Source organism: Nuphar pumila, chromosome 11 (assembly GCF_984573655.1).
Source record: "Nuphar pumila chromosome 11, dmNupPumi1.hap1.1, whole genome shotgun sequence".
Lineage (NCBI taxonomy): Eukaryota > Viridiplantae > Streptophyta > Magnoliopsida > Nymphaeales > Nymphaeaceae > Nuphar > Nuphar pumila.
In genome coordinates this window covers 102,583,652-102,607,440 of record NC_143259.1, presented here as the reverse complement: position 1 = coordinate 102,607,440, position 23,789 = coordinate 102,583,652, and the positions used below count along the sequence as shown (strand labels likewise).

Sequence of the window (23,789 nt, the reverse complement as noted above, 5' to 3'; positions counted from 1 at the left end):
GATGAAGAGGCGTTTGCATGGGGGGATGGCTTAGATGACTTCACACCTATCATTAATAATCTCATTTTTGAGGTTAATGTCTAAATTGAAAAGCTCACTCCAAGTATTAGAGAGTCTGTGGAAATTAATGTCAATGATTCCTTAGAAATTGAAAATTCTTTCAGTGAACCATTAGAAAGTTTTGAACATTATGTGAGCCCTGAATGTGATTCAGGTAAAGTTGAAATAGCAATCATGCGTACCCCAAATTTATTTTAGAAATATCAGGATTTAGTCGATCATGTTGATTTTGTATCCTTCATAAATCCTCATAGTAAGTTTGAATTATTGTTGCATTGTCTTGCTTGTGACTTGCCTTATAATTGCCAAAATTTTAGTGAAAATTTTGAAATATTGAAAAGCATGATAAATAAGCAAATTTTATCTATGGTTGACCCAAATTTTGTTAATATCTATAGAGCGCTGATGCAAGGTAAGATTCTTAAATATAATGTTTTATATGCTTTTGAGCTTCAATTTCATTGTTCTGCTTCTAATTTTTCTGAATTTCATTTTGTTCAGCATAGTGAATTGCATTGACTTAAATATTATAGTCATTCCTCTAAATAATTTCCTACCTTGTTTAATTTTATTCTTATTATCTTGAACAATTTCTGCGCTGATTATATTTTGAATTATTGCAGGGATCATGTAGTTGCGCTTGAGCAGAAGCAGGCTCCGAGGACGAAGCCTTTCGACCTACGGGGAATGATGCAGAGCATCCGGAGGTTCAGAGTTCGGACGCAGAGTTGGATCCCAATACAACTCTCCAGACTCGATCTGGGCATCGCTACCCGAGGTGATTCACCCACTTACAAGACGTCCCTTGTCTTAGTGGATCTGCAATTTAGTCGATACTTGCTTGATTCTTCACTTGATTCCATTTCGCTTTTCATGGAATTATATTTTTGGACATTTTGTCATCAAATTTTAAATTCTACGGATCCGGATAGTTCTAGTGTTTTGTAGGATGGTTTTGCGGCACTAGAGGGTGTATGGTGTACTCAGGGTAGTTTTATTTTTTTCTCGATTTAGAAACCCAATATCATGAAGAGTTTTTTAGAATAAAAGCATTATTTGGATCTTGAATCTTATCCAAAATCCAATTCAAGCACAAACCCTAGATGACACCACCTTGATTAAACATCTATAACCCTTATCTGAAATCAGTTTGACCATAGAAGATCAAAAAGGGTTGTTGGAGAGGCAATGATGCCCGTTTTCAAAAGAAGCCCACGCATTGGGCAAGTGGGCGGCACCTTGGAGAAGCCCACCCCTCTTTTGGTGTGATTGGAGCTGAGGGGTGGCATCATCATTCTACCCTTCAGCAGGCCTTAAGAGACCATGGTGATCGACCATGGAGGAGGTTGTTTTTTAGAAAGAAATTCGAAATGGTGATGAGGGAGGTGAAGAGGTTGTTTGAATGGTAAATATAGTCTTGGTATTTTGGTTGTATCTCCCTAGATACTAGTCCAAATTGCATGATCTTTAGCTTGTTGGAAATCTAAGATCAAGTTCTACAAGTTTGTTTGTTTTACTACTTGGCCTGATTCGGCTCCGTTAAGTCGACAAAGTCCTTAACAAGTTGCCTATTGATGGCATCAAGGATTTTTGTGAAGGATTTTGGCAAAGGAAGAGTGAGACTCGAGTTGAGTGTTGAAGCTCGTTTGAAGGAAGGTCATGGTGGCTGACTGAGTGCTGCAGGAGTCACGTATCCGGTGGAGAACTCTGCAACTTCCAAGCCTTCACAAGTTGGTGTTGGAGCTGGTTGCTGCCCAGCTACACCATTTGTTTTACCATTGTGTTCGCAAATTCCATCCTATCTCGTTTCGGTGTTTGAACTTGTTATTTCTGATTTTATCAGCATGCATGTATTTTGCTTATGTTTACTGAATCAGCGTTTGAGTTTTTTATGTTCATATGTTGCTTGAAAGTGGTTCCAACAATCTGCAACATCGTGATTATGTGTGTCACCATTTTTTTGTCAAGAAACGGATTTCAGTTCTGGAGTTGTCAAAGATGACTCCAAAGAATCAACTGTATTTGTTAAGATACTAGTCTAATTCTAGTGTTCTTGGGCTTTCTGGAAAGCTACAACATAGACCTACAACATTACTGTTGAGGTCGCAGCCTAATTCGGCCGGTAGGGTCTTAAAAATTCCCTAACAATAAGTCGGTCGGATAGAGCCTGTCAGCTCCAGTCCCGTCCAAAACACTGTGAACAGTGTTCTGTATTTTGACAATTTCTCACAATCCCCTCCATAAAATTCTAATATGTTTGATTATGTAAAAATCTAAGACAAATATCTATAATTTTTATGTTTTCCATTTTAACGGATTCAGCCTGCAAGTAGTTCAAAAAAATCCATCTTTCTGCACTTTTCTTAAGTCTGAATATAATATTCACTGTTAGAGCATTCTGTGTATGGTTTCTTTATTTCTGATTATCTGGATATTTAGGGTGTAAAATTGAAATCTAAAAGTTATTCTGATTAGCTAACATCCAGCTGCATAATAGTGAAGTTCAGAGTTTCTTTTGAAACCCTCATCTGAGTGCCCAAATCCGGGGTGAGTCACGCAGCCAACTATAACCGATTTATCAGGTTAGGCTAGTTAACAACTACCTCCTCAGGGCTTTTAAAATTTAGTAGAGGCGCGTATGATTGCTCAAAAATTCTGAGTCATAGCTTTTTATAAAGGTCAGGATCTGACCTTCAGTTCATCTGTTAGGAGTTTTCACAAACTTCATCGTCTGAGGAGTCAAAAACCTCTTAGAACAGGTTGTCCACCAAACCCGGAGAGCCTGCCATAGGCTTGATTATCAGTCCCAGTGTTCAGTCCGTGAAACAGACATCCTTGATTCAAATTCAGTGATTTTAGATTTGTTGGAAAGGCGTACGAGTCGCACACAACTTTCTTTTGGACTGTCGCTGTCAAAATAGAGCACACAGGTCTCAAAAACCCTGTTTCCCAGAGTCCTGTTTGGACTTATTTTAGTGAAAAGCTTTCGTGCGTATAGAGACCTGTTTGGATCTTAGATCGTAGATTGGTGCTTACCGAGTCCACATCACCTAGCTTAGAGCAACTATCAACTCTCTCTTTAGCTTTTTTTATTTGTTTATTATATTAATATTTTTTAAAAAATAAATAGTTAATTAAGACTCTTCTTATTTTGACTTTTCCACCATACTAACCACTAACAATTAGCTAAGTTAGGTAAGTTATCTAATTGTTCTAAGAGGTGTGGGACGTCCCACCCTCTTTGATTTCCTAATCAATAATTTAATTAATTAAGAAATTTTAATTTTATAAATAAAATCTTAATTAATTTTTAATTAGAACCAAATGAATTTTAAACTACAAAAACTCTTGGATTCAAATGGGGTCCGCATAAGCCATCCCATATGAGGGTTCAATCCATTGGTATTGGATCCAATTAACATTTTAAATTATATCTAATCCATATTATTACTTCAAATTCATATTGGATTTGAATGCTAGGATTTAGATCCAATATCCAAAATCCAAAATATAAAAATTGTTTAGTTTTTTTTAGACTATTAATTTTAAATTTTATAATTATTCTTGCAATGTCCTTCATAACTTACGACTGAATTTCATAATTAGTCGAAATCAAGAAACTCAAGAAATTCAAGAAAATAAAAAAAAGTTAAGAATTTTAAAAAAAATCAAGAATTTGAACTCAAGTCATAGATACATATAAAAATTTATTATTTATTCAATTTAATTGTCGAAAAAAAATATTGAGTTTTACACTTCTAATCCAAGCACAAAACAGATTCAACAAGATCTTGTGGAGGCTGCAATAATTTAGTATAAAATTTGTTTTGAATCATGTGATTATGACAAGTAATTAGGCTTTTTAAAGGGGTTCAAAAATCAATGACCTACATTGCACGGAAATTTCATAACTCAAAAAATCACATTTTTACATAGAAAAGCGTGATCATATGCTTGATCCTTAGCAAACAGATTATGTTCAACACATCTGTGTAGTTAGATTGAGTTTATAGAACTTGCACCTATGATCTCTAGCTTATTAGTTTCTTACCTTTACTAGTAGCAAATATTTTTCCTATATATATTGGGTAATACATTAATGCTAAATGGATTTTTCGATTTTTTTTTTTCAGTTCAGACCTCGTAAATGTGTAGGGCATGATTGATTTATTAGGATTTCACACTTGGATCATGTGTTTTCCATAAGAAAAAGTGATATTTGAAGCCTCAAAATTACAAAAATTTTGGACTACTGAATTTTTTAACCTTACAAAAACACACCCATGTGTCTGAATCGAACGCTTCAAGAGCGGATCCCTATAAAATCAAGTACACAGATCACATCTGTACTGTCAGATTTTAAAAATAAAATGAAAAAAAATCGAAAAACCCGTTTAGCATGCTAATCCCGTCTCACATCTGCGCTCACGCAAGCTCGAGCTGAAGACGCAAGCTCGAGCTGAAGCTGGTTACTGGCTAAGCTGCGCTCATTTAGTACCCTTAAATTGTCCTTACGTCCCAATTCGGTCCAAACAGAACCTGGACGGCTGTGACCTCGATCAACAGGACTAGCTCCGAAGTACGGACAGAGAGGCCGAGTAATTGCGCGACGACTGGCGAGGAGGAGAAGCCGAGGAAAGATTTGACTGAGCACCTGCGCATCAGGGCAAATCGGTTATTTCACTACAAGGAAGCCGAACTGATCATTTGGAGAGAAGGTGAGGGGAGAGCATTAAATCAAAGTCAAGGACGTAGTAAGACGCACCACGCCATTCTCCTCTCCTCTCCTCTCTTCATCCTAACGGATTTCTCTCTCTCTCTCTCTCTCTCTCTCTCTCTCTCCTTCTTCCTCTTCTCAATCTCCTTCTTCTCGTTGTTGCAGTCTTCTCCTTCTTCGCTGAAAGCAAGTCTCTCTCTCTCTCTGTGTGTGTGTGTGGCCATTCGATTTCTGGAGGAGAAGGAGGTCGGTGGGCGTTTGAATGGCGGCCGACGTGAGCTTCGTGTTTCAGATTATGAGTAAGAGAGGGAAGGAGGAGTTGGTGAAGGCGGAAGGGGGCCCTCTGGTGACGAGGGATCTGCTCGGGGGTTGCTCGCCGATCGGATCGAAAGAATTGGATCTGGGTGCGGAGGTTCCTTCTGGATGGGAGAAGAGGCTCGACATGACGGTAAAACTCCATTTTTTTTCATTTTACTCTCGTTCGAATTTCTTGCCTTCGTTTCTCGCTTCTGATAGAGAAGAAAACAGAGGAATCCTTTTCATCTGATTTTGGGAATTTAATCAAACAGGGGATATTTTGCGTAAAAGATGGATTGTTCAATGGTTTACCTAGTTAAGTGTTCCAATGAATCAACAGGAGATTTTTTTAGTTTTTTTTATTTTTATTCATGTGGTTATTTTTCTGAACGGTTTCTTGAACACATTTCCCGAAAGAAATAGAAGTTCCTGATTTCGAGGACCCTGATTCCTCTGTTCCATTTGAAAAATCCTGTATTTCTGGAGAATTTCAGAGATAACTGACCCATAATCGCATTAATTCCTCATCATCCTGATATCAGGAGCTGAAAATCGCTACTTTTTGCGGAAGAATTTTCGTAAGTTTCTGTATTTTGCGAAGTCTCGTCGCAGTCCGCTTTCATCATTTCTCGTTTTCATTTTATTTTCAAACAAAACCTTTTTTACCAATTCACAAAAATATCTTTTTCGTTACTAAAATTGTAGAAAATCTGAGAAATCGATTCCTCTACGGATTTAATCTCGGAAATTGATTACATTTACGAGTTTCTAAAGCTAAGTACTTCAAGCAGTTTGTTCAAATTCCAGAAATCAATTTCATCACCAACTGCTGAAATCAAGTACCTTTTCCCTTCGCTTTCTTCAAATTCAAGAAATCAACTCCGCGAGAATCTCTGAATTTTCCGCAATATCTCCAATTCTTCATTATTTCCCGAATTTCCGAGATTTCGGATCTCTCTCTCTCTCTGGTTCACAAATCCACGGTTTTCATTCCCCTGCAGTCCGGCGAGATCTACCTTCGCAGAAGCACGCCCGTCGTCGTCGAGAGCAGCAATTCCGTCCACGACCTCAACTTCCCCCCTCTGTCGTCGTTGTCAGCGAGGCCGGACGATCTCGAACGTGAACTCAGGAACCTCGCCGCCGGCTCCCTCGATCTGACGCTCAACCTGCCCTCCACCTATCCTTCCGTCCGCGACCAGAGCGTCTGCACCCTCGAGAAGGTCAGATCCGCGCTAGAGCGGGCCGAGCGTCGGGCGGCCGGCCGGAAGCGCCCAGAGAGCTCTCCGTCTGCGGCGTCCTCGTCATCCGCCTCGTCGGAAAGATCGTTGGCCTCTGGCGATAAGACGGTCGGAACGGCGACGGAGGATCCCTCCTCCGGTGCGATGTTCGCGGTGGGGTGCCCCAGCTGCCTGCTGTACGTCCTCATCTCAGGCGAGAACCCGAAGTGCCCTCGCTGCTACGCCCTTGTGCCCTTGCCCTCCTCCCCAGCCAAGAAGCCCCGCTTAGATCTCAACTCTTCCGTAATCTAAATGACTTGGCAGAAAAAATAATTTAAAAATAGAAATACAAATAGAAATATGCATTTTTTTGTTCTTATGGTTAGGGGTGACTGGTTTTATTGCCTTTTTGTAGTGATTATTTAATTGAATCATAGTAAAATGGTTAATATATATTTATTACCCATTCTCTCTTCTTGGCGTCTGAGAAATTGTCCCAGTCCGGAAACTAGTTGCAAGTGGTAGCCGGAGTGGGATGGATAAAGTCATAAAAAAATGGTATTTCTATTTCTATTTCTATTTTTAAATTATTTTTTATTAGGCATCTATAGGCTTCTAGTGGAAAAAATCTTATTGCCTCTCATTTTGAAACAAAACTTTTTTTTCCTAAACAAGCCACCTCCACCTTTAGCCAATACATCTACTGTAAGTTTCTATTAATTTTAGGCTTTTAGCTGTGAAAAAATGTTTTTTTTAAAAACAAATCAGCTCGAGTTTGACTCATTTAGCTCAGTCTTGTCATGAGCTCAATCTGGACTTGACTCACCACAAGGATGAGCCAAGTTTGACTTAACTAGTTTATTAGCACTAGGTGAATATTCAATTAGGGCCGGTAAACTAGTCGAACAAACTAAACAGAGAGTGATCAAGCTTTGCTCATTTCTTATATCGATCCGAGCCGAGCTTGAGCTCATGAAAAGCCCGATCCAAACAAGCCAAGCATGAAAAAACTCACCTACAAAAAATACAATTTTTTAAAAGTTGAAAACAGGAGATTTTTTTACCCAAAACCTTAAGCAAAGCTCAAACTAATTCATTTACAAAATAAATAATTGTTTCAAACTTGTAAGCAATAGGATTCAATAGAATTTGGACTCTAAATTTATTGCTTGAAGGCCAAACATTTTAAGCATCTTCATGCTAATAATATATGTAAATTATATTTAATATTATTAATTAGCATTAGCTAATCACATTAAATGTGGCGACAGCACCATAAAAATTTACCTTCATTTAAAAGCCCCAAAATTAATAGATTGTATCTTTTTTGAGTCCCCAAAATTGCAACTGCATTAATGGCTTTCATCAATCCACATTTAACTAAGACCCAAATTGCAATATACGTCCCATATACCTCGTTTTCATTTATTACCTCCATCCATTAAAAGCCACAATTCATTAATATATATTTTTAATACTTTGTTTCTAGTATCGCCCATTTAATGCAAAGGGAAAGATTCCCCTGGGACAAATATGACTACGAAAAATCAGAGAAGGGTATAATCGTAATTTTCGTGTAAGTACAGAGGGCGTCTTTGTTCTGAAAATCGCCGTCTTTTTTTGTACTCTGCACGCGATCTTTTATTGAGCTCTGTGTGGCCGTTGGATTTCGAAGAATATCCCTTCTGCGGAGTTTAGAGACCAATCAATACGGCGTAGCCAGCGGAAGATCGTACGCCGTATTCCTGACACAACTCGCCGAGTCGAAGCCTCGGGTCTGTTCGAACTATCAGACCATCATCAAACCCAAGCTCCGGATCCGAAGTTGACACATCATGATCATATTAGGGATGGCAATGGACCGGGGCAGGGGTGGGGGACAAGGTCTCTACCCCCGCCCCGTCTCAAAATCCAAACCACCATCCCCGTACAGTGATGCACTTTAACCTCCATCCCCGTTTCATGTTCTCCATCCCCAATCCAAACCGGGGGTGAGCCTAGTTTCCCCTAAATCTATTGTCATCCCTTAAAAGGATTGGAGATGGGGCGGGGTGAGGCAAGGTGGGGATCCGGACAGGAGCGGGGGCGGGGAAAGCATAAGTCCATCCCCGTGTGATGGATTTTAACCTTCATCCTCACCTCTATCCCCGTTTCATGTCCTTCATCCACAGTCCAAACAGGGAGAGGCGGGGTGGGGCCCTATTTTCCCCCGGTCCACTGCCATCCCTACATCATATTGGCGAGATCCGATGGCCAGTTACCAATCGGGGGCTCCGCTTGTATGACAGGAGCAGCTAGTGCATGTCACCTTGGGTTGCACATTGCAAGTTCGAATCCCAAATGGTATGGTTTATATCGGGTAGGGGGACGCCTAACCCCAGCTGGGGTTAAATCGTTACGCGGCAGAAAATGGCTTGTATTCTTACCGGATCGGCCATGCTGGGTCCGATTCAAAACCTTTGTGGGACCCACCCGCTTCTTTCATTTGCTTGACTGGATGAGGATTAGGATCCAAATCTCTCTCTCTCTCTCTGTCTAAAGCGCATATGAGAAAAAAATTGGCTACACTCGACTATAGAATAGTCTATAGTAGAAACCATCTGTTTTTTCATATTTCTTGATTTCATTTTTTTTTTCTAAATCAAACCCACTGGATCAATGTTGTCAATATCGGTGCAACCGGCCTGAGTTGGCCGATTCGTACCGGCTAGAAATCTATATGGTACAAGGCAGATTCACCTTATGTTCTAAAATTTTCAAAAAAATGGTTAAAAATATTTCAAATAGTTTTAAATATTATTTTAATAATTTTCAACACATGCCATTTTTTTTTCTAGTTGAAAATTGACCGATTCAGTTCCATTCAGCTCCATCAGTCCGATTCACCTGAATCGTTTCATGGCCTGATACGATATTGATTGTTTAGTCAAAAGACTTCACATTATATGCAGCATTGCTGCATGGTGGGCATGCAATAACCTGCCAGCCATCCATCAATGTCTTTCTCGATATATGGGTGCCAAGATGTACCCAAAGCTATTTTTTAATATTTTTTTTAAATTATTTTAATGGTTTTAACATGTGTCACGTAATGATTGATACATAATAATTTTTTATTATTTTTGAGCCGATACAGAACAATTCAGCTGAGTATCGGTATGGCACGATACAGCTGAATCGGCAGCCCAACGATTCAGGTCCGATTATTTAAAAATTAAAGAGCCTTCAAAGTACCAAATTTTCTGATTGCAAAAACTCTGTTTTTCAGTAAAAACCACTTGACGAAAAGTGGTACACTTATTCAATGTTGTTGGTATAGGTATCTGTCCTGTATCGTTTGGCCAACAATTTAGGTGAATCGGTACTCTTACATTTACAAGTTTTTCCAAGAGAATATGATGTAAAAAAATCATTGAAGAGATGGTTCATTGTTTTTAACGACCACCAGTCCACACGAGGAGCCCACTTGGCCAAGTGTGGACCAGGTGGGAGACAAAGTAGCTGTGGATCCCACAATGCAAGATGGGTCACAGGTGTCGCTTCTGCATTAAACATTTTAGGTAATATGTTTTACCTTATTCTAATTAAGCACTTAACCTATTTTAGCCCAAGAAGTTGAATGCAGGCCTTTAAGTGATTTATTAACATCCGTATCATTGAAGGGCCGATTATAACACCGGTAAGAAAGATTTACATTTTCTTTTTTATATAAAGAGTTGGGAAAATTAGGACTCCTTTATTTGTAAATCACATTTAGCATGCCTCGGACCGAGTCTTCGGAATGAGGCATGTGCAGTGAAAAGATCTACTGAATAGAAAATGCATCGAGTGGAGAAACAACGTTGGCTTGATTGATGACGTGCGATGATAGCACGACATAAGATAGGCAATAATATCATCGTTAAGACTTCGTTGTGTGGCGATATAGACGTGGAGCATTGTTTGGTTAAACAGTGCCAACGGATCAAAAGATATTGCTTTTGGAGATTTATTTAAACACCTCTCGACTTAGAGGAGTTTCCTACACATAGCGTTTGGACGCACGGGAGTACGTGTGGGTTAGAGCTAATTCTCCAAGAATCACCTTAGGTAATTTCAATCGAGTATAGTAACTCAGGGCTAGGGGAGTGAATGCTTAGGCATCGATGAATGAGTCTGGGTGGTACTCTTCGCTATGATGTTCAATCATTAACTGGTCTTTGAATTGGAGGTCACAAGGTCTTGTTCCTTTAGTGACAAGGTTTTGTTGTAATGTGCATATGAAATCATAATATGTTTTATGGCACACAAAGTTAATGTGAGTTTGTGCTCTTTTCGAAAGTGATAGCTGGTATGGGACAACTATGCACGAAGTGGCATGGAACAGATAGAATACACATTTGCAGATGTCCTTGATCAGCTTTCGCTAGGCAGCTGCGCATAAGGTGGTGTGCAGGGCCAATGAAATGATTTAGCATATGAAAAAGTGTTGGTGTGTGACCTTTGGCCGTTAGGCTGGGCAGTCTAACACATCGCGGGTTTACGAAAAAAGTTATGCCTATGCCAAATTGATATCAGAGCAGAAAGCTTCACGAAAACCTTGTTATTCGTTGAGTGTGACACTGAAGATGACAGTAATGGTTTATCCTGGTTATGCAAATTTGAGCAGCTGAAGTATTGTTGATCGAGCACAAAAGCAAGATGTTAGCAAGGTGGTATGAGTCATCTTGTCGATGGTAAGCAGAAGTGTAAGGTTGTTGTTTAGTTGGCTAAAACAACGTGGATAAGCTAAAGATTCATACCCGTTATTCTTTAAGGTCGCAGGTGGAGCGTCATATTTGCTTTTTGCATGTAGAGAGTGCACGTTGAATTCGACTGGATGGATTTGTACATTTAGGTATGAGCAACTCAATTAAACTTGTATATTCTATTCTAAGATTGTGAGTTAGTGGAGTGCCTATCTTGAGCAAAATGCTCATTGTTTTGGTCCTTTGAGTTGACAATTGCTCTGTGGATTGTATGTGCGAAAAAAGTTGTTATTTGTGGCTTGTCAGTTTGGTTCCTATGAGAATATTTTACTGGCTCTGGATGATAGTTGCAACATGCTGGCTTCAGATGAGAGTTACAGCATTGGGCTGTATTGCCCCTTATGTGGACGAATGCCCAAGAAGACCCTTTGAAGAACCACTTTAGGGTGATACGCAAGTAGGCATTCCCCACTTGAGCACTAATTTGGACCATTGCAAAACCGCAAGTTGGTGCCTTAAGAAAGTTGATATCCCTGCAACATGCGTTGGTGGTCGTTCTTCTCTGCGAGAACCACGAAGGGCTTAAAATTGCCCTTGCTGGGGTCGAAAGGTACCCCAACCATGAGCATGAAGATGATAAGTTTGTTGTGTGGGCGAGGATGACACGCTTGTATATGAGATTGTACCTGGGTCCCACGAGCGAATTATGCTCAATGTTGATGAAGTGGAAGACCACTGTATAAGTGATTGGAGGCACATTAAATAATGAGACTTGGCATGTTAAAGGTTACGATAATAGTGAATTGAAACCATAATAAGTTTAGTAGGGTGAAAAAAGGAAGTAAATCAAAGATAAGTGATAAAGAAAACTGACATATCAGTTAAGGTTGTATTTTTACCTATACTGGCATTGTCGATGACGACAATGGTTTGGGTGGAAGAGAATGCTCTGAACCGATCCTTCAAAATGGGGCATGTGTAGTGTTAAGTTCTACTGAGTGGAAAATGCATCGAGGGTAGGAATGTGCAGTATGCATCGGTGAGGTGCGGTGATAGAACTACACGTGATAGGCAACAATATCGTCGTTAGTGCATTATTGTTTGGCAGCATAGATGTGGAGTGTTGATTGGTTAAGCAGTGCCAGCGGATCAGAGGATGTTTTCTTTAGAGATTTGGTTAAGCACCTCTCGACTTGGAAGGGTTTTTCATATGTAACGTTTGGATGAATAGGGTGTGTATGGGTTAGAGCTAATTCCCCTAGGGATCACCATAAGTGATTTCAACCGAGTATGATGACTCGGAGCTAGGCGAGTGAATGCCTAGGCACTGACGAATAAGTCTAGTTGGTGCTCTTTGTTATGGTGTTCAATCATCAACTGGTCTTCGAACTGGGGGTTGTAAGGTCTTGTTCCAACAGTGGCGAGGCTTTACTGTAGTATGTGCATGGAGTCACAATACGCTCTATGGCATGCAAGGCTAAGGCAAGTCTGTGTCATTTTTAGAAGTGATAGCTGGTATGGGATGGATATGCATAAAATGATATGGACTAGATAGAATACACATTTGGAGATGTGCTTGATAAGCTTCTGCTAGGCAGCTATGCACGAGGTGATGCACATAGTAAATAAAATGATTCAACACATGAAAAAATATTGGTGTGCGACCTTTGACTGTTAGTTTGGCTAGACTGGGCAATTTCGTGCATTGCGAGTTTGCAAAAAATTCTTTGTCCGTGACATAGCCAACCCAAATAGGCTCTTGCCTATTTTTTATATTATCAAGCAGTTATTCAACCGCTCATATATCACCACCAGGGGCTTTGCTTGTGTTGCAGGAACAGTTACTGCATGTCACCTTATGTTGGGACATTGCAAGTTCGAATCCCTACGTTATAGTCGTATTACTGGTAGGGTTGTTCCTAACCCCACCTTTCTCTATTAAAAGAAAAGTATCCATATATCAACGTCTCATCACATGGCGACTTGCACAAACTATTTTTACCAAATGATCAAAGCTCTCTATTGGTTAACAAAGATTAACATAACATGAATAAAAGTGACCAAAATCATAAATCTTGATAAGAAGGAATGCAAAAATAGGACTCATAGAGCCCACCCTTTTGTAGTTGGTATAAGGTATGATGATGTTAGAAATTTTGCTACTTAGTGGGTCATGCAACTGAGCTTAAATCAGGTATGCTCAGAGGTACGCGTATAGCTGCCCCATTTAGAATCAAGTTCTCAGTGCAATAGGTACCCATACAACTATGCTCTCAGGATATAACTGAGTTTTTGTCTGCTCATGAAAAACCGATCAATGCTCTGCACTCGATGAGATCGGTAACCTCGACATGAACCACCTTTAACAACCGCTTGTGTGGGATAGGATAATTTAGGCTCGAGTTGAATATGAATCATGAGTTCAGATATGGGTATGAATTCAAACTACAAGTAGGTCTGAATCTAAATAATAACTAGATTAAGATCCAAATAACTAAATATGGATTCTGGATAGGGATCTGAATAACAACCGGATCTGGATCCTAAATAGGGATCCAAACTACAATCAAATTTGGATTCGAATAGCAATTGAATCTAGATGCAAATTGCTATCAAATCTAGATCTAAAAAAAGATTCAAACTTGAAACTTCAAAACAAAAAAGAAGAGAAAAAGAGCAGAGCTCGTGGGAGAGGAGAACTCGAGAGAGAGGAGAGAGCTGAGGATGAGAGAAATGTGAGAGGGTTGAGGTTTATATAGACCCCAAGCACAATAAAGGCTATAAATGGCTTCTAAGAGGCCAAAACATCCAATCATTATGGGACATGACTGGCCAAATAGCTAGCCATGATTGCCCAAACGACTTGCCAAAAAAGGGCATCAAAACTTGATAGAAATAACCCTCAAAGGCCCAAGATTGACCTTGACTAAGTCAAAAGTCAATGATCAATAGGGTTGGGCAGCTATGGACCATTTATACTATTAAATCCCATGCAAAATGTTAGGTCAAGGTTCAAATGGATCCAAGTAAGATCCAGAAAGATCTAAATAGATTTAACAAAGTTAATGGCAACTTTAAAGTTTGGTCAAAGGTTAATTTTAGACTTAAAGATTAAATTTATCCCAAGTAGTAAAAAGATAGTCAAATACCAAGCCCAAGGCCCAAGGCCCAAGGTCTAAATCTAAATCTAAGTCCAAAGTCTAATGGTTAAAAAGTCAAAGGTCAAATGTCAAAGGTCAAGAGTCATGCGTCAAGATCAATGTCAAAGTAAAGATCAAAATTAAGATCCAAGATCTAAGATCCAAAGTCCAAGGTCCAAGAATAAAGTGATGCATAAGCCTAAGATCTAATGCCCTTGAAGGCCTTACCTTTTAAGGCACCATCCCTCTATATAAGGACAAGAGATCCTAAAATCCTTCAATATGGGACTAAACTTTTGTAGAGAAATCATTTCCCACAAACTTTAAAAAAATTAGAAAAATAAAGGAAAAGCTTAGTTACAGTCTTGAATCAAAATCTAACAATCGCCCACGTATATCAAAATTATAGAAAATCACCACAAAGGTTGTTCACAAAGATTCAATATATAAGTAAAAGTACCTTTTGGGTTTAAACCCTCACATTGGTGTTACTTAGTCTTAATCAGTTTGTAACCTCAATAGCATTAGCTTTGAATTGAGAATCCTAATCAACCTTTCAGACACTGTATTACACACTTTCACTTCAGGTAGTCGTAGTGTGTCTACCAATGTATAGAACTGCACGTTAAGGGTCCTGTGTTGTATCTCAGTTTCATAAATGCTTTAGAGACAAAATTCAAGTCCCATAAAAAACGATCATCACCTTCACACTTACATAGGTAAGCCCATCAAGGATGTAAATCTGTTTGAAACATTCCAGCCATAATGCTTATGGATCTTATTAAAAGTTTAATTCAAACTCAACCTTCATACACAGGTTTCAAGAACTTGACATCAGTAATGAAAAAATTATTAAATGCTCAATCCAATCATTCAAAGACTTTTTATTCTCATTGAACCAATCGACATGGTTTGACCATTATCACGTGGTTGGGTTTTCGTCAATGGTGATTGCTTTTATAGTTTTTAACCTCATTTTCCTAGATGTCTTAAAAATAATATCTTGAGAAAGTCACTTTGTCAATGGATCCTTTAAGTTTTGTCGAGATTTCACATATTCAATTGTCATTACTCTTTGATTGATTAAACAATTCACATAATTATGTTTTAGACTGATATGTCTAGATTTTTTACCATAAATATTACTTTCGGCTTTGTATATAATTGTTTGACTATCACAACACATAGCTATTGAAGAGTGTAACTTTATCTCTTAATGGTATCTCCTTATTAAGAGATTCTTTAGAAACTCAGTTTTCATATTAACGGATGCTAGTTTTATCAACTCTGCTTTTATTGTAGAATGAGTTATCATAATTTGCTTTTTGGATTCCCAAACAATTTCTCTTGATTCAAGGATAAATATCCAACCACTTGTGGATAATGACTTATTGAAACCAGAATTTTATTTTGCATCATTGTACCATTCAAATACAGTAGTTTCTCTTTGATAGAATATTTCATATTCTAGAGTTCATCTCAAGTACTTCAGGACTCGATATATTGCATTTTAATGCTCCTATCTTGGATTACCACTATATTGGCTCTACTTGCTCATGCTAAAAGTTATGTCTAGTCTAGTTCCATTCATAGCATATATGAGACTCTCAATAATATTTGCATACTCTAATTGAGATATACTTTTTTCAATAATAATCGACAACTTAACACTAGGATCAATCAAAGTAGCAGTAGGCTTACAATCATAATGATTGTATTTTCTCAAAAAAAAAAATGCACTGTGATGAAATTAATGCATAATCGATATAATGTCTAATCAATTTAATACCAAGTATAACATCAGCTAGACCTATGTCTTCCATGTCGAATTTAGATGAAAGCAAGCTTTTAGTATTATTTATACATTTTACATTGTTACTCATGATTAGCGTATTATTTATATAAAGATAAATAATTGTAATATGACTATTTTCTACTTAAAGTAATGAATTCTAAAACCATATGAAATTATTACTTTATCAAATTTCTCATATCATTGTTTACGTGATTGTTTTAAATCATATAATGACCTTAACAAAATAATCACCTAAACGCAAACTTTTTTTTCTTGGCTCGGTGTTATATGTAACCTTTAGGTTATTTTATATAGGCTTGCAATTAATGCTTGGATTGGCTTAACTCATGTAGGCTCATAAATAAATAATAAATATACTATAAGATGATGAAAGTTATGGGATTGCAAGCGATAAGTTTAGATTTCAAATTGTATAGATTACAAGTTTGAATTAATTATTTATATTGTAAATGCGATCGTTTGGACTTGACTTGATATGTCAAAAGTTCAAGTTTTATTATTTTCAACTCTAAAAAAAATATTTTATTTTTAAATGAGCCGTCTCATGCTCGGTTAATTTAACTCAGTTTTTTCATGAGCTCAAGCTAGATTCAGCTTGTTACAAGAAATTGAGCTCGGCTCGGCTTGACACAAAAAACTAATCAAACAACCCTCTGTTCAGTAATCGATTCGGACCTAGTCCAAAAACTTCACACTCAATCCCTAACTCGGAATCTGGATCCGGATCTTTATCAGCGTGGACCTGATTCTACTATCCGAACTGGACAAGTCGCCTCCCGATTTTGACGGCTGCCGTGACTGCTTCGTGGTCATCCGACGGCCATCATCGACTCCGACACGACGTCGCTTTCGTGGTGAAAGACCTCTCGGGTCCGAAAAAGAAAAATTTAAAAACCGGACCCACTTTGGTGGAGCATTTAATGCCCTCCGTAGGCGATCTCACCATTCAATGCCCCCCCCCGTCCACGTCGTCATTAAAACCCCCAATTCGTGTGGGCCCCGGTGCCACGTCGGCATTTTTGCAATGGGAATACCATTTAATGCGCAGAGACCGGATCGCTAAATCCAACGGCCCATTACCCAGACACCTTTCAATTACTTTGTTTTTACCTCCACGTGGATCCCTTTCATTGGCTGGTAACTTTGACGGAGCCTATCATGAGAGCTTCTTATTGTCATCCTCATTAATGGCTGCTTATTTAAAAACGATCGTCCCTACTCGAATTTTGTAGGTTGTAGAAGAAAATTACATAAATATCCATAGCATAAGGTAATGGAAACGGTTCATATTGTAATCGGATGTTGGCTAAACGGATTTGAGTTCGGATTCGGATGGTGAAAAGCTCATCAGATTTATTTATTTTTTAACATGTAAATAGATTTGGATATCCGTTAAATTCGGATATTTATGGATTTGGCAGCAAATACCTTGACCCTATTAGATATGGTATGGGTCGACATGGGGCCATGCCTAAACCCCATTGACACACTTATTGGAGTGGAGAGTATTAGTTGCCTCAAGGATCCAGTAATTTTTTTTTCTTTTTCTTTATATTTCTTTTGTAGAGTTAACTCAAAAGTTATGAGCAAATTGATTGCCAACACAATGTAGGATCTTACATCTGCAAAGTCTTAGGTGAATGTCATGAGAGAGTTTGTGCAAGTTTTTGGTAATATGTCAAATCTTGCAATAAATTGAAAAGTTTGAAGTTTAAAAAAAAAAAAAAACTCAGAAAATCACAGCACGTTTATACTTGAGAGTTGATGCCATTCTTAGTTTGACTAGCCCTTAAAAAGCTCTTGGATGGTTTAGTTAACTAGACATGAAGAATGCTGCAGGCAATTGTTTAAGCAAAGCATAAGATCTTATTTTCCTTTAACTGGTTTGTGCATTTAAGCTCTCTTTGGAAGACAAATTTGAAAAAGAGATGGGATTCACTGAATCCACTATACTAGGGGTGTCAAAGGGTCGGGTATGGTTCAAACCCAGGTGAAACCAGACACAAACCTCATTTGAGATGATGGTACCGGGTTTGGACCCGGGTCTAATCAGACCTATTATAAGAGAAATCATACCCAGATCCTATAAGGAGTACATGAACCAAACCCGGATAAAATAATAAAATTTTGTGGGTCCTGGCGCTGCCAGTGATTTCAGGAATGATTTCAAGTCTATTGTTATTATTTTCAAGTAACAGAAACACAAAAAGTTTTAAGAATAGCAGAAGTACAAAAAAAACAATGAAAAAAAAAATGATAGTAAAGAAGGGTAGGAATGAGTTGCATTTATAAAGGGGGGCAGTGTATGTGCATAGAAAGAGTGACAGTGATGAAAAAAAAATACTGATGGCACAAAGAAAAATACTTTGGTGAATGAAAAGACAAATTTAAAAAAGAAAAACATAGGATAAGAAAAAACAAAGAAATAAGAGAAAGGTTTTTACCAAACGTGTTTATGCAGTCGGACCTTTGTAACCTTTACCCTACTATAATGTCATTAGAAGGTGATGGTGTCGATGCATGGTAGACTAGTGCGATGGAGGTGATGACTGGTCCCAATCTATTCTTCGGGATGAGTGCGATGAAGGTGTTTGGCGTCGATGGTAGATGAAGAGAAGGCCGGCGATGATGGTCACCAACGGTGATGAAGAACCTTCATCGCCGTTGATAGATGAATCTGATGATGATGGTCGCTGATGGTGGACAGAAAAAGAGGGCTGAGGGCCGACTAATGTGATGCTGATTTAGGATTAGTATTAGGGTTAGTAAGTTAGTATATATTATTGTGTTTTTTTTTATTTATAATTTTATTAGTTAAGTTTTAGGTATTTTATTAATATTATTAATGAGAATATAGGGCAGGGAAAGGGCGGGAGGGGAGTGTAATTCCATCCCCGCACGAGAATGAATTTTGACCTTCATTTTCGCCTCCATCCTAGTTTCATGCCCTTCATCCGGCCCGATCCATACGGCGGGGTGGGGCACATTTTTTTTCCCGGTCCACTGCTATCTCTAAATGGAGGGCCGGATTTTAAGACAAAGCAGAAGTGGAGACCTTATCCCAAGCCCCGATCCATTGCCATTCCTAGTAAGTGGCATTAATTAAACACCATCGTCCTCTCGTCTCGAGCTCCCAAGGAAAGCCTCAACTAAATTCTCACGAGGATATAATTGACATATCGTCTACCATCGCACCCCTCCCAAAAATGAAACGGAGCCATCAAAGTTTGCCTTTCTTATTTTTTAACAGTTGCGTGTACAATACGCACTTTACAAGCATAGTGACAAAAGTTTAAACAATACTTTAGTTACAATTAAATTTTTGAGAGCAAGTTAATTTGGACGACAGTTATAGGTTTTGGGCACAAACATGGTTTATCTCACAAAATTGGTGTGGTAGTAGAGATGGCAATGGACTGGGCCGGGGCAGGGTCTCCACCCCCGCCCCGTCTCAAGATTAGAACCTCCATCCCCGCCTCCATTCCTGCACGGAGATGGATTTTAACCTCCACCCCCGCCTTCATCCCCGATTCAAACGGGGATGAGGCGGGGCGGAGCCCGTTTCCTCGTAGTCTATTGCCATCCTTTAGAAGGTCTGGGGATGGGGCGAGGCTAGGTGGGGATGGGGCGGGGCAGGGAAAAGTGTAAGTTCATCCCCGCCTCCATCCTGAAATAGAGATGGATTTTAACCTTCGTCCCCGCCTCCATCCCTACTTCATACCCTTCATCCCCGGTCCAAACGGGGCGAGGCCCGGTCCACTGCCATCCCTATAGTGGTAGTTCATTTGGATAACACCAAACCTTGGTTTTGTACAAACTTTTAGTTTTCTAAATTTAAATTAAAACTCAATTTAAAATTTCATTTTTTGTCAGCATGGAGCAAACATGCTTAGGTGGTTCTTTGAAGAAAACATCTGACATTCAAGCTCCATCCACCTCACCAATCATTGACAGTGACTATCGATATAATCCAAGAAGAGGAAGTTTCCTGGTCCAAGTGTAGCACATAGCTCACCAACCCTAGATAGTTAAGAGGGTATTTTGGTAGTTTTAGAACAAGAAATTGTAGAAAAAGAAAATGTGTGCATCTTAGTCATGACCAACCCTAGGTTTTTATATTCTGAATAATTCAGGTCTGACATAGTAAGGCATTTATTAGTCCCAACGTCAATACCAACTATAGTTAAAGAAGCCAAAATAAATTTAAACTAGGTTGTAAAAACAACCAATTACACGTGCACAATATTTAATATATAGTTGTTGAGGACCAGGGGTGGCCTGGTTCTAACATATTGGAAAAAAAATAGGTGAGCAATCATCTATTTAATGCCATTATTATTATTTTTATATCACAAAAAAAAGAAACAAATTCAATAACTACGCTCATGAATTCAGTAATCCAAATGCCCCACCAGGGCCACCACCACCTATTGAATTAACACATGTCATTAATATTAATTTATATCACTAGAAAAAAAAATCAATAACTGTGCTCATGAATTCACTAGTCCAAAAATCCAAATCCCCCACTTATTTTTTTTTTGTGTTACAAAAAAAATAAATTCAATAAATGTGCTCATCAATTCAGTAATCAAAATCCACCAACTATTAAGTTAACCTATGCCATTAAATTTTTGTTATATCACTACAAAATCTAAAACCAATAAATGCGTTCATGAATATTGGATAGTCCAAATCCCCCACCTATGGGGCTAGCTTTGGTTACATGGAAGAGAAGTCAATCTTCAAAGGAATGCATTTTTCAAGACATTCATTATGATACATAAATGCCAATCTTTGACTCTAATTAATAAAAGTGTTAGTTAGTTATTAGAGAAAGCAAAACAATGAATGAGGGTGACGCTAGTGAAAATCTCTTGGATAAAGTAAACATCCTTTTTAGTTAATGAATTGACACAAAGTAACTATAAATTTTTTCTAAAGTTGTTCTATGTTGAAGTAAGGAAGCATTCAAACCAAAAGATCCCATTGTAAGAATTGTTGTCTTTACCTTTTATAAGCATATATTGTTTCTCTGTTTCTTGGTTTGATGTTTTGGTTTGCTTGTTTGAATGTATATTTGTGTTAGGTAAAAGAAATTCGGCCAATGACAGGTGGCCACCTACCTCAAATTAGGGCTGTCAACGGTTGGATTTGGTTCGAACCCAGGTGGAATCAGACCTGGCCCCGATTTTTGGGTATGGTATCGGGTTTGTACTTGGGTTTAATCAGACCCACCATATGAAAAACCATACCTGGACCTGATAAGAACTACATGAACCAGACGCGAACCATACTCAATAAATTATTTTTTTTATCATTTTTACATTAAAAAAATGCGGGTCTTAATCAAAACTCGAGTCGAGGCCGGGTCTGGTATAAAATTTTGTGAGAAAATCTTGCGATATTTTGAAAAAACAAGTTTTCGCCTATGGGCCTTTGCTTGTCTGGTAGGGGCAGCTAGTGTAAGTCACTGACGTTGCATGTTCAAAACCCAATGGTATAGTTGTATCACGGATACAGATAATTGTATATATTTATTATATAAAATATATACAAAGCAAAAGTTGTTTTAATTAAGTTAATGGTGCTTAATATTTGATGATTTCAAAATAGGCGATATTTTTGAAAATTTTAGGTGTTTAGCATCCTCTCCTCAACATAGCGATATGTTCAAAATGTCGACAATATTTGTGAATATAGTTTTAGAAGCCATCAAAATCATTGCAAAAAGAAGTATGTGCTCAAATTACTATTTGTCAATAAGATATTCCAACGGTCCTTAGGTCTGACACAGTATTGGATCGGGGCAAATTTTTTTATAATAAAATAAAATAAAAGAGTCCAAAATGAGGTTATTTATGAGCCACATCCCGAAGAAAGAAGATCATGATGATAAAAAAAATTGACCATAATAATGAAATACCAAAAGAATAGGTGAAATGGTAAGCACATAATTTAAAAAAATTCAAACTTCAAATACATAAACCTATAAATCAAGCAATCAAGAAAGTATTTTGTTGCTAACTTGATTTTTGCTCTTCTTGCAGGAAAAAAATAAAGAAACGCATAAAGGGAGACCGAGACAATCAAGGATTCAAGAAAGAAGCTAAAGAAAATAGGGCAGCTTGCAGAGGATTCGATATATATATATATATATATATATATATATATATATATATATATATATATATTAGCTACTTCATAATGAAGGTAAGAAACTAATGAGTATAAATCACTTTTTTCTTTAATTTTTTGTAGATCAAATGTTATGGATGTGATCTAGATGGTTTGTTTGGCAGGTAACTTGTTTTGAATAATGTGATTTTGACAAGTAGGTTTTTAAAGGATTTAAAAATCAATGGCTCACAATATGCTAAAATTTTGTGGCTCAAAAGATCACATTTTTACAATAGAAAAGCACGATCGAAAGCTTGATCCTTAGCAAACAAACCATGCTGTCGAAGTCGTTAGATTGACTCGATACAACTTGCACCTATGATTTCTAACTCATTAATTTCTTACTTTCATTGGTAGCAAATACTCGCTCAACTCTCATTATTTCATTCTTAATTTGCTGTCTCTATTCTTCCTCACCAATCACCTAAGCCTTGTTTGAGCTTTAAAAGGGAAAGCGATGGCTTTGAATGAATGGGCTTCCAGACAATACTTTAGAAAGTTTCTTTTAAATCGTACTAAAATACAAGCTCGAATTTAAGAATGGCACAAGAGTATCCCCTATATGTCAAATTGGATTTTTGACTTTTGAAGCACTAGAGTTCAACATTGGGGTCATATGATTTGTTGAGAAACACACACACACACACACACGATATTACCCCCAAAATTAAAGTCAGGTCACTTGTTAGGGTTATTCAAGATCATTGGGGTCATATGATTTATATTAAATTATGTTTATTAATAAATAAGAAATTGACAAACATGTCTATCATTTTATATCAAGAAAAAGACATTTGAAACTATGAATTGTAAAGGGTCATAATAAGCTACCAACTAACATAACTTTGGGGGTTAGCATTATATATGATAAAAGTATTTGACTCATGGTTAACAAACCCCTCAGATGGAACTCATGGTGGGAGGTTGTTTTGACCAAATCCAACCCCAATTCAGTATGGTAAGAATAGTAATAATAAACTCTTGGATCATATTTTTTTAAATGTAAAAATACAATTTTATGATAGTTGAAAATTTGATATATAATAACATGATCTGTAAACCAGCAAAATATGTATACTGGTTCAAACCAACAGGAACTGTCGGATCTTTAGATCAAATAATTCCTGTGTAACCCTAATCCACCCATCTTTTACTTTCTTTCCCCATCTCTTCTTTCCCTTTTCCCCTCCCACCACCTTTACCACCCTCCCACCACCCGTCCATCTCTGGCCACCAGCCGCTGTCCTGTCGGACGACCTCTCACCGCCCCATCGAACACCGAACGACCTTCCACTGTCTTCTCCTTTGCTGGTTTGAACAACCTTCCCTTTCTCCTCCCTCCACCTCCGGCCGCCCCACTGCCCCTCTGCCCTGCTGGACAGCCTCCCGACACCCCGTCAGATGGCCTTCCACCGTGGTAGTCCTCTAGTGTGGGTGTGAGAGAGAGAGAGTGAAAAAACGAGTGAGTTAGGATTACACAAGAATCGTCTGATCTAAAGATCAAACTGTTCCTGTTGGTTCAAACCAGCAAACATGGTTTACTGGTTTATATATATATATATATATCATAAGTTGTCTGATGATTTTAAGATGGTTTTCCGCTGTTGATCACGCAAGATCAGCGGCTGAAAATGC

At 38.1% G+C, this 23,789-nt stretch overlaps 1 protein-coding gene across 1 annotated transcript; it reads left to right on the top strand.

Moving 5' to 3' along the window:
• The first annotated feature begins 4,776 nt into the window (after positions 1 to 4,776).
• On the top strand, positions 4,777 to 6,750 carry LOC149822643 (uncharacterized). The gene is made up of 2 exons (XM_089979939.1): positions 4,777 to 5,225; positions 6,076 to 6,750. The coding sequence occupies exons 1-2, from the start codon at positions 5,040 to 5,042 to the stop codon at positions 6,601 to 6,603; spliced, it is 714 nt and encodes a 237-aa protein (XP_089836065.1). The 5' UTR covers positions 4,777 to 5,039; the 3' UTR covers positions 6,604 to 6,750.
• Positions 6,751 to 23,789: the final 17,039 nt, after the last annotated feature.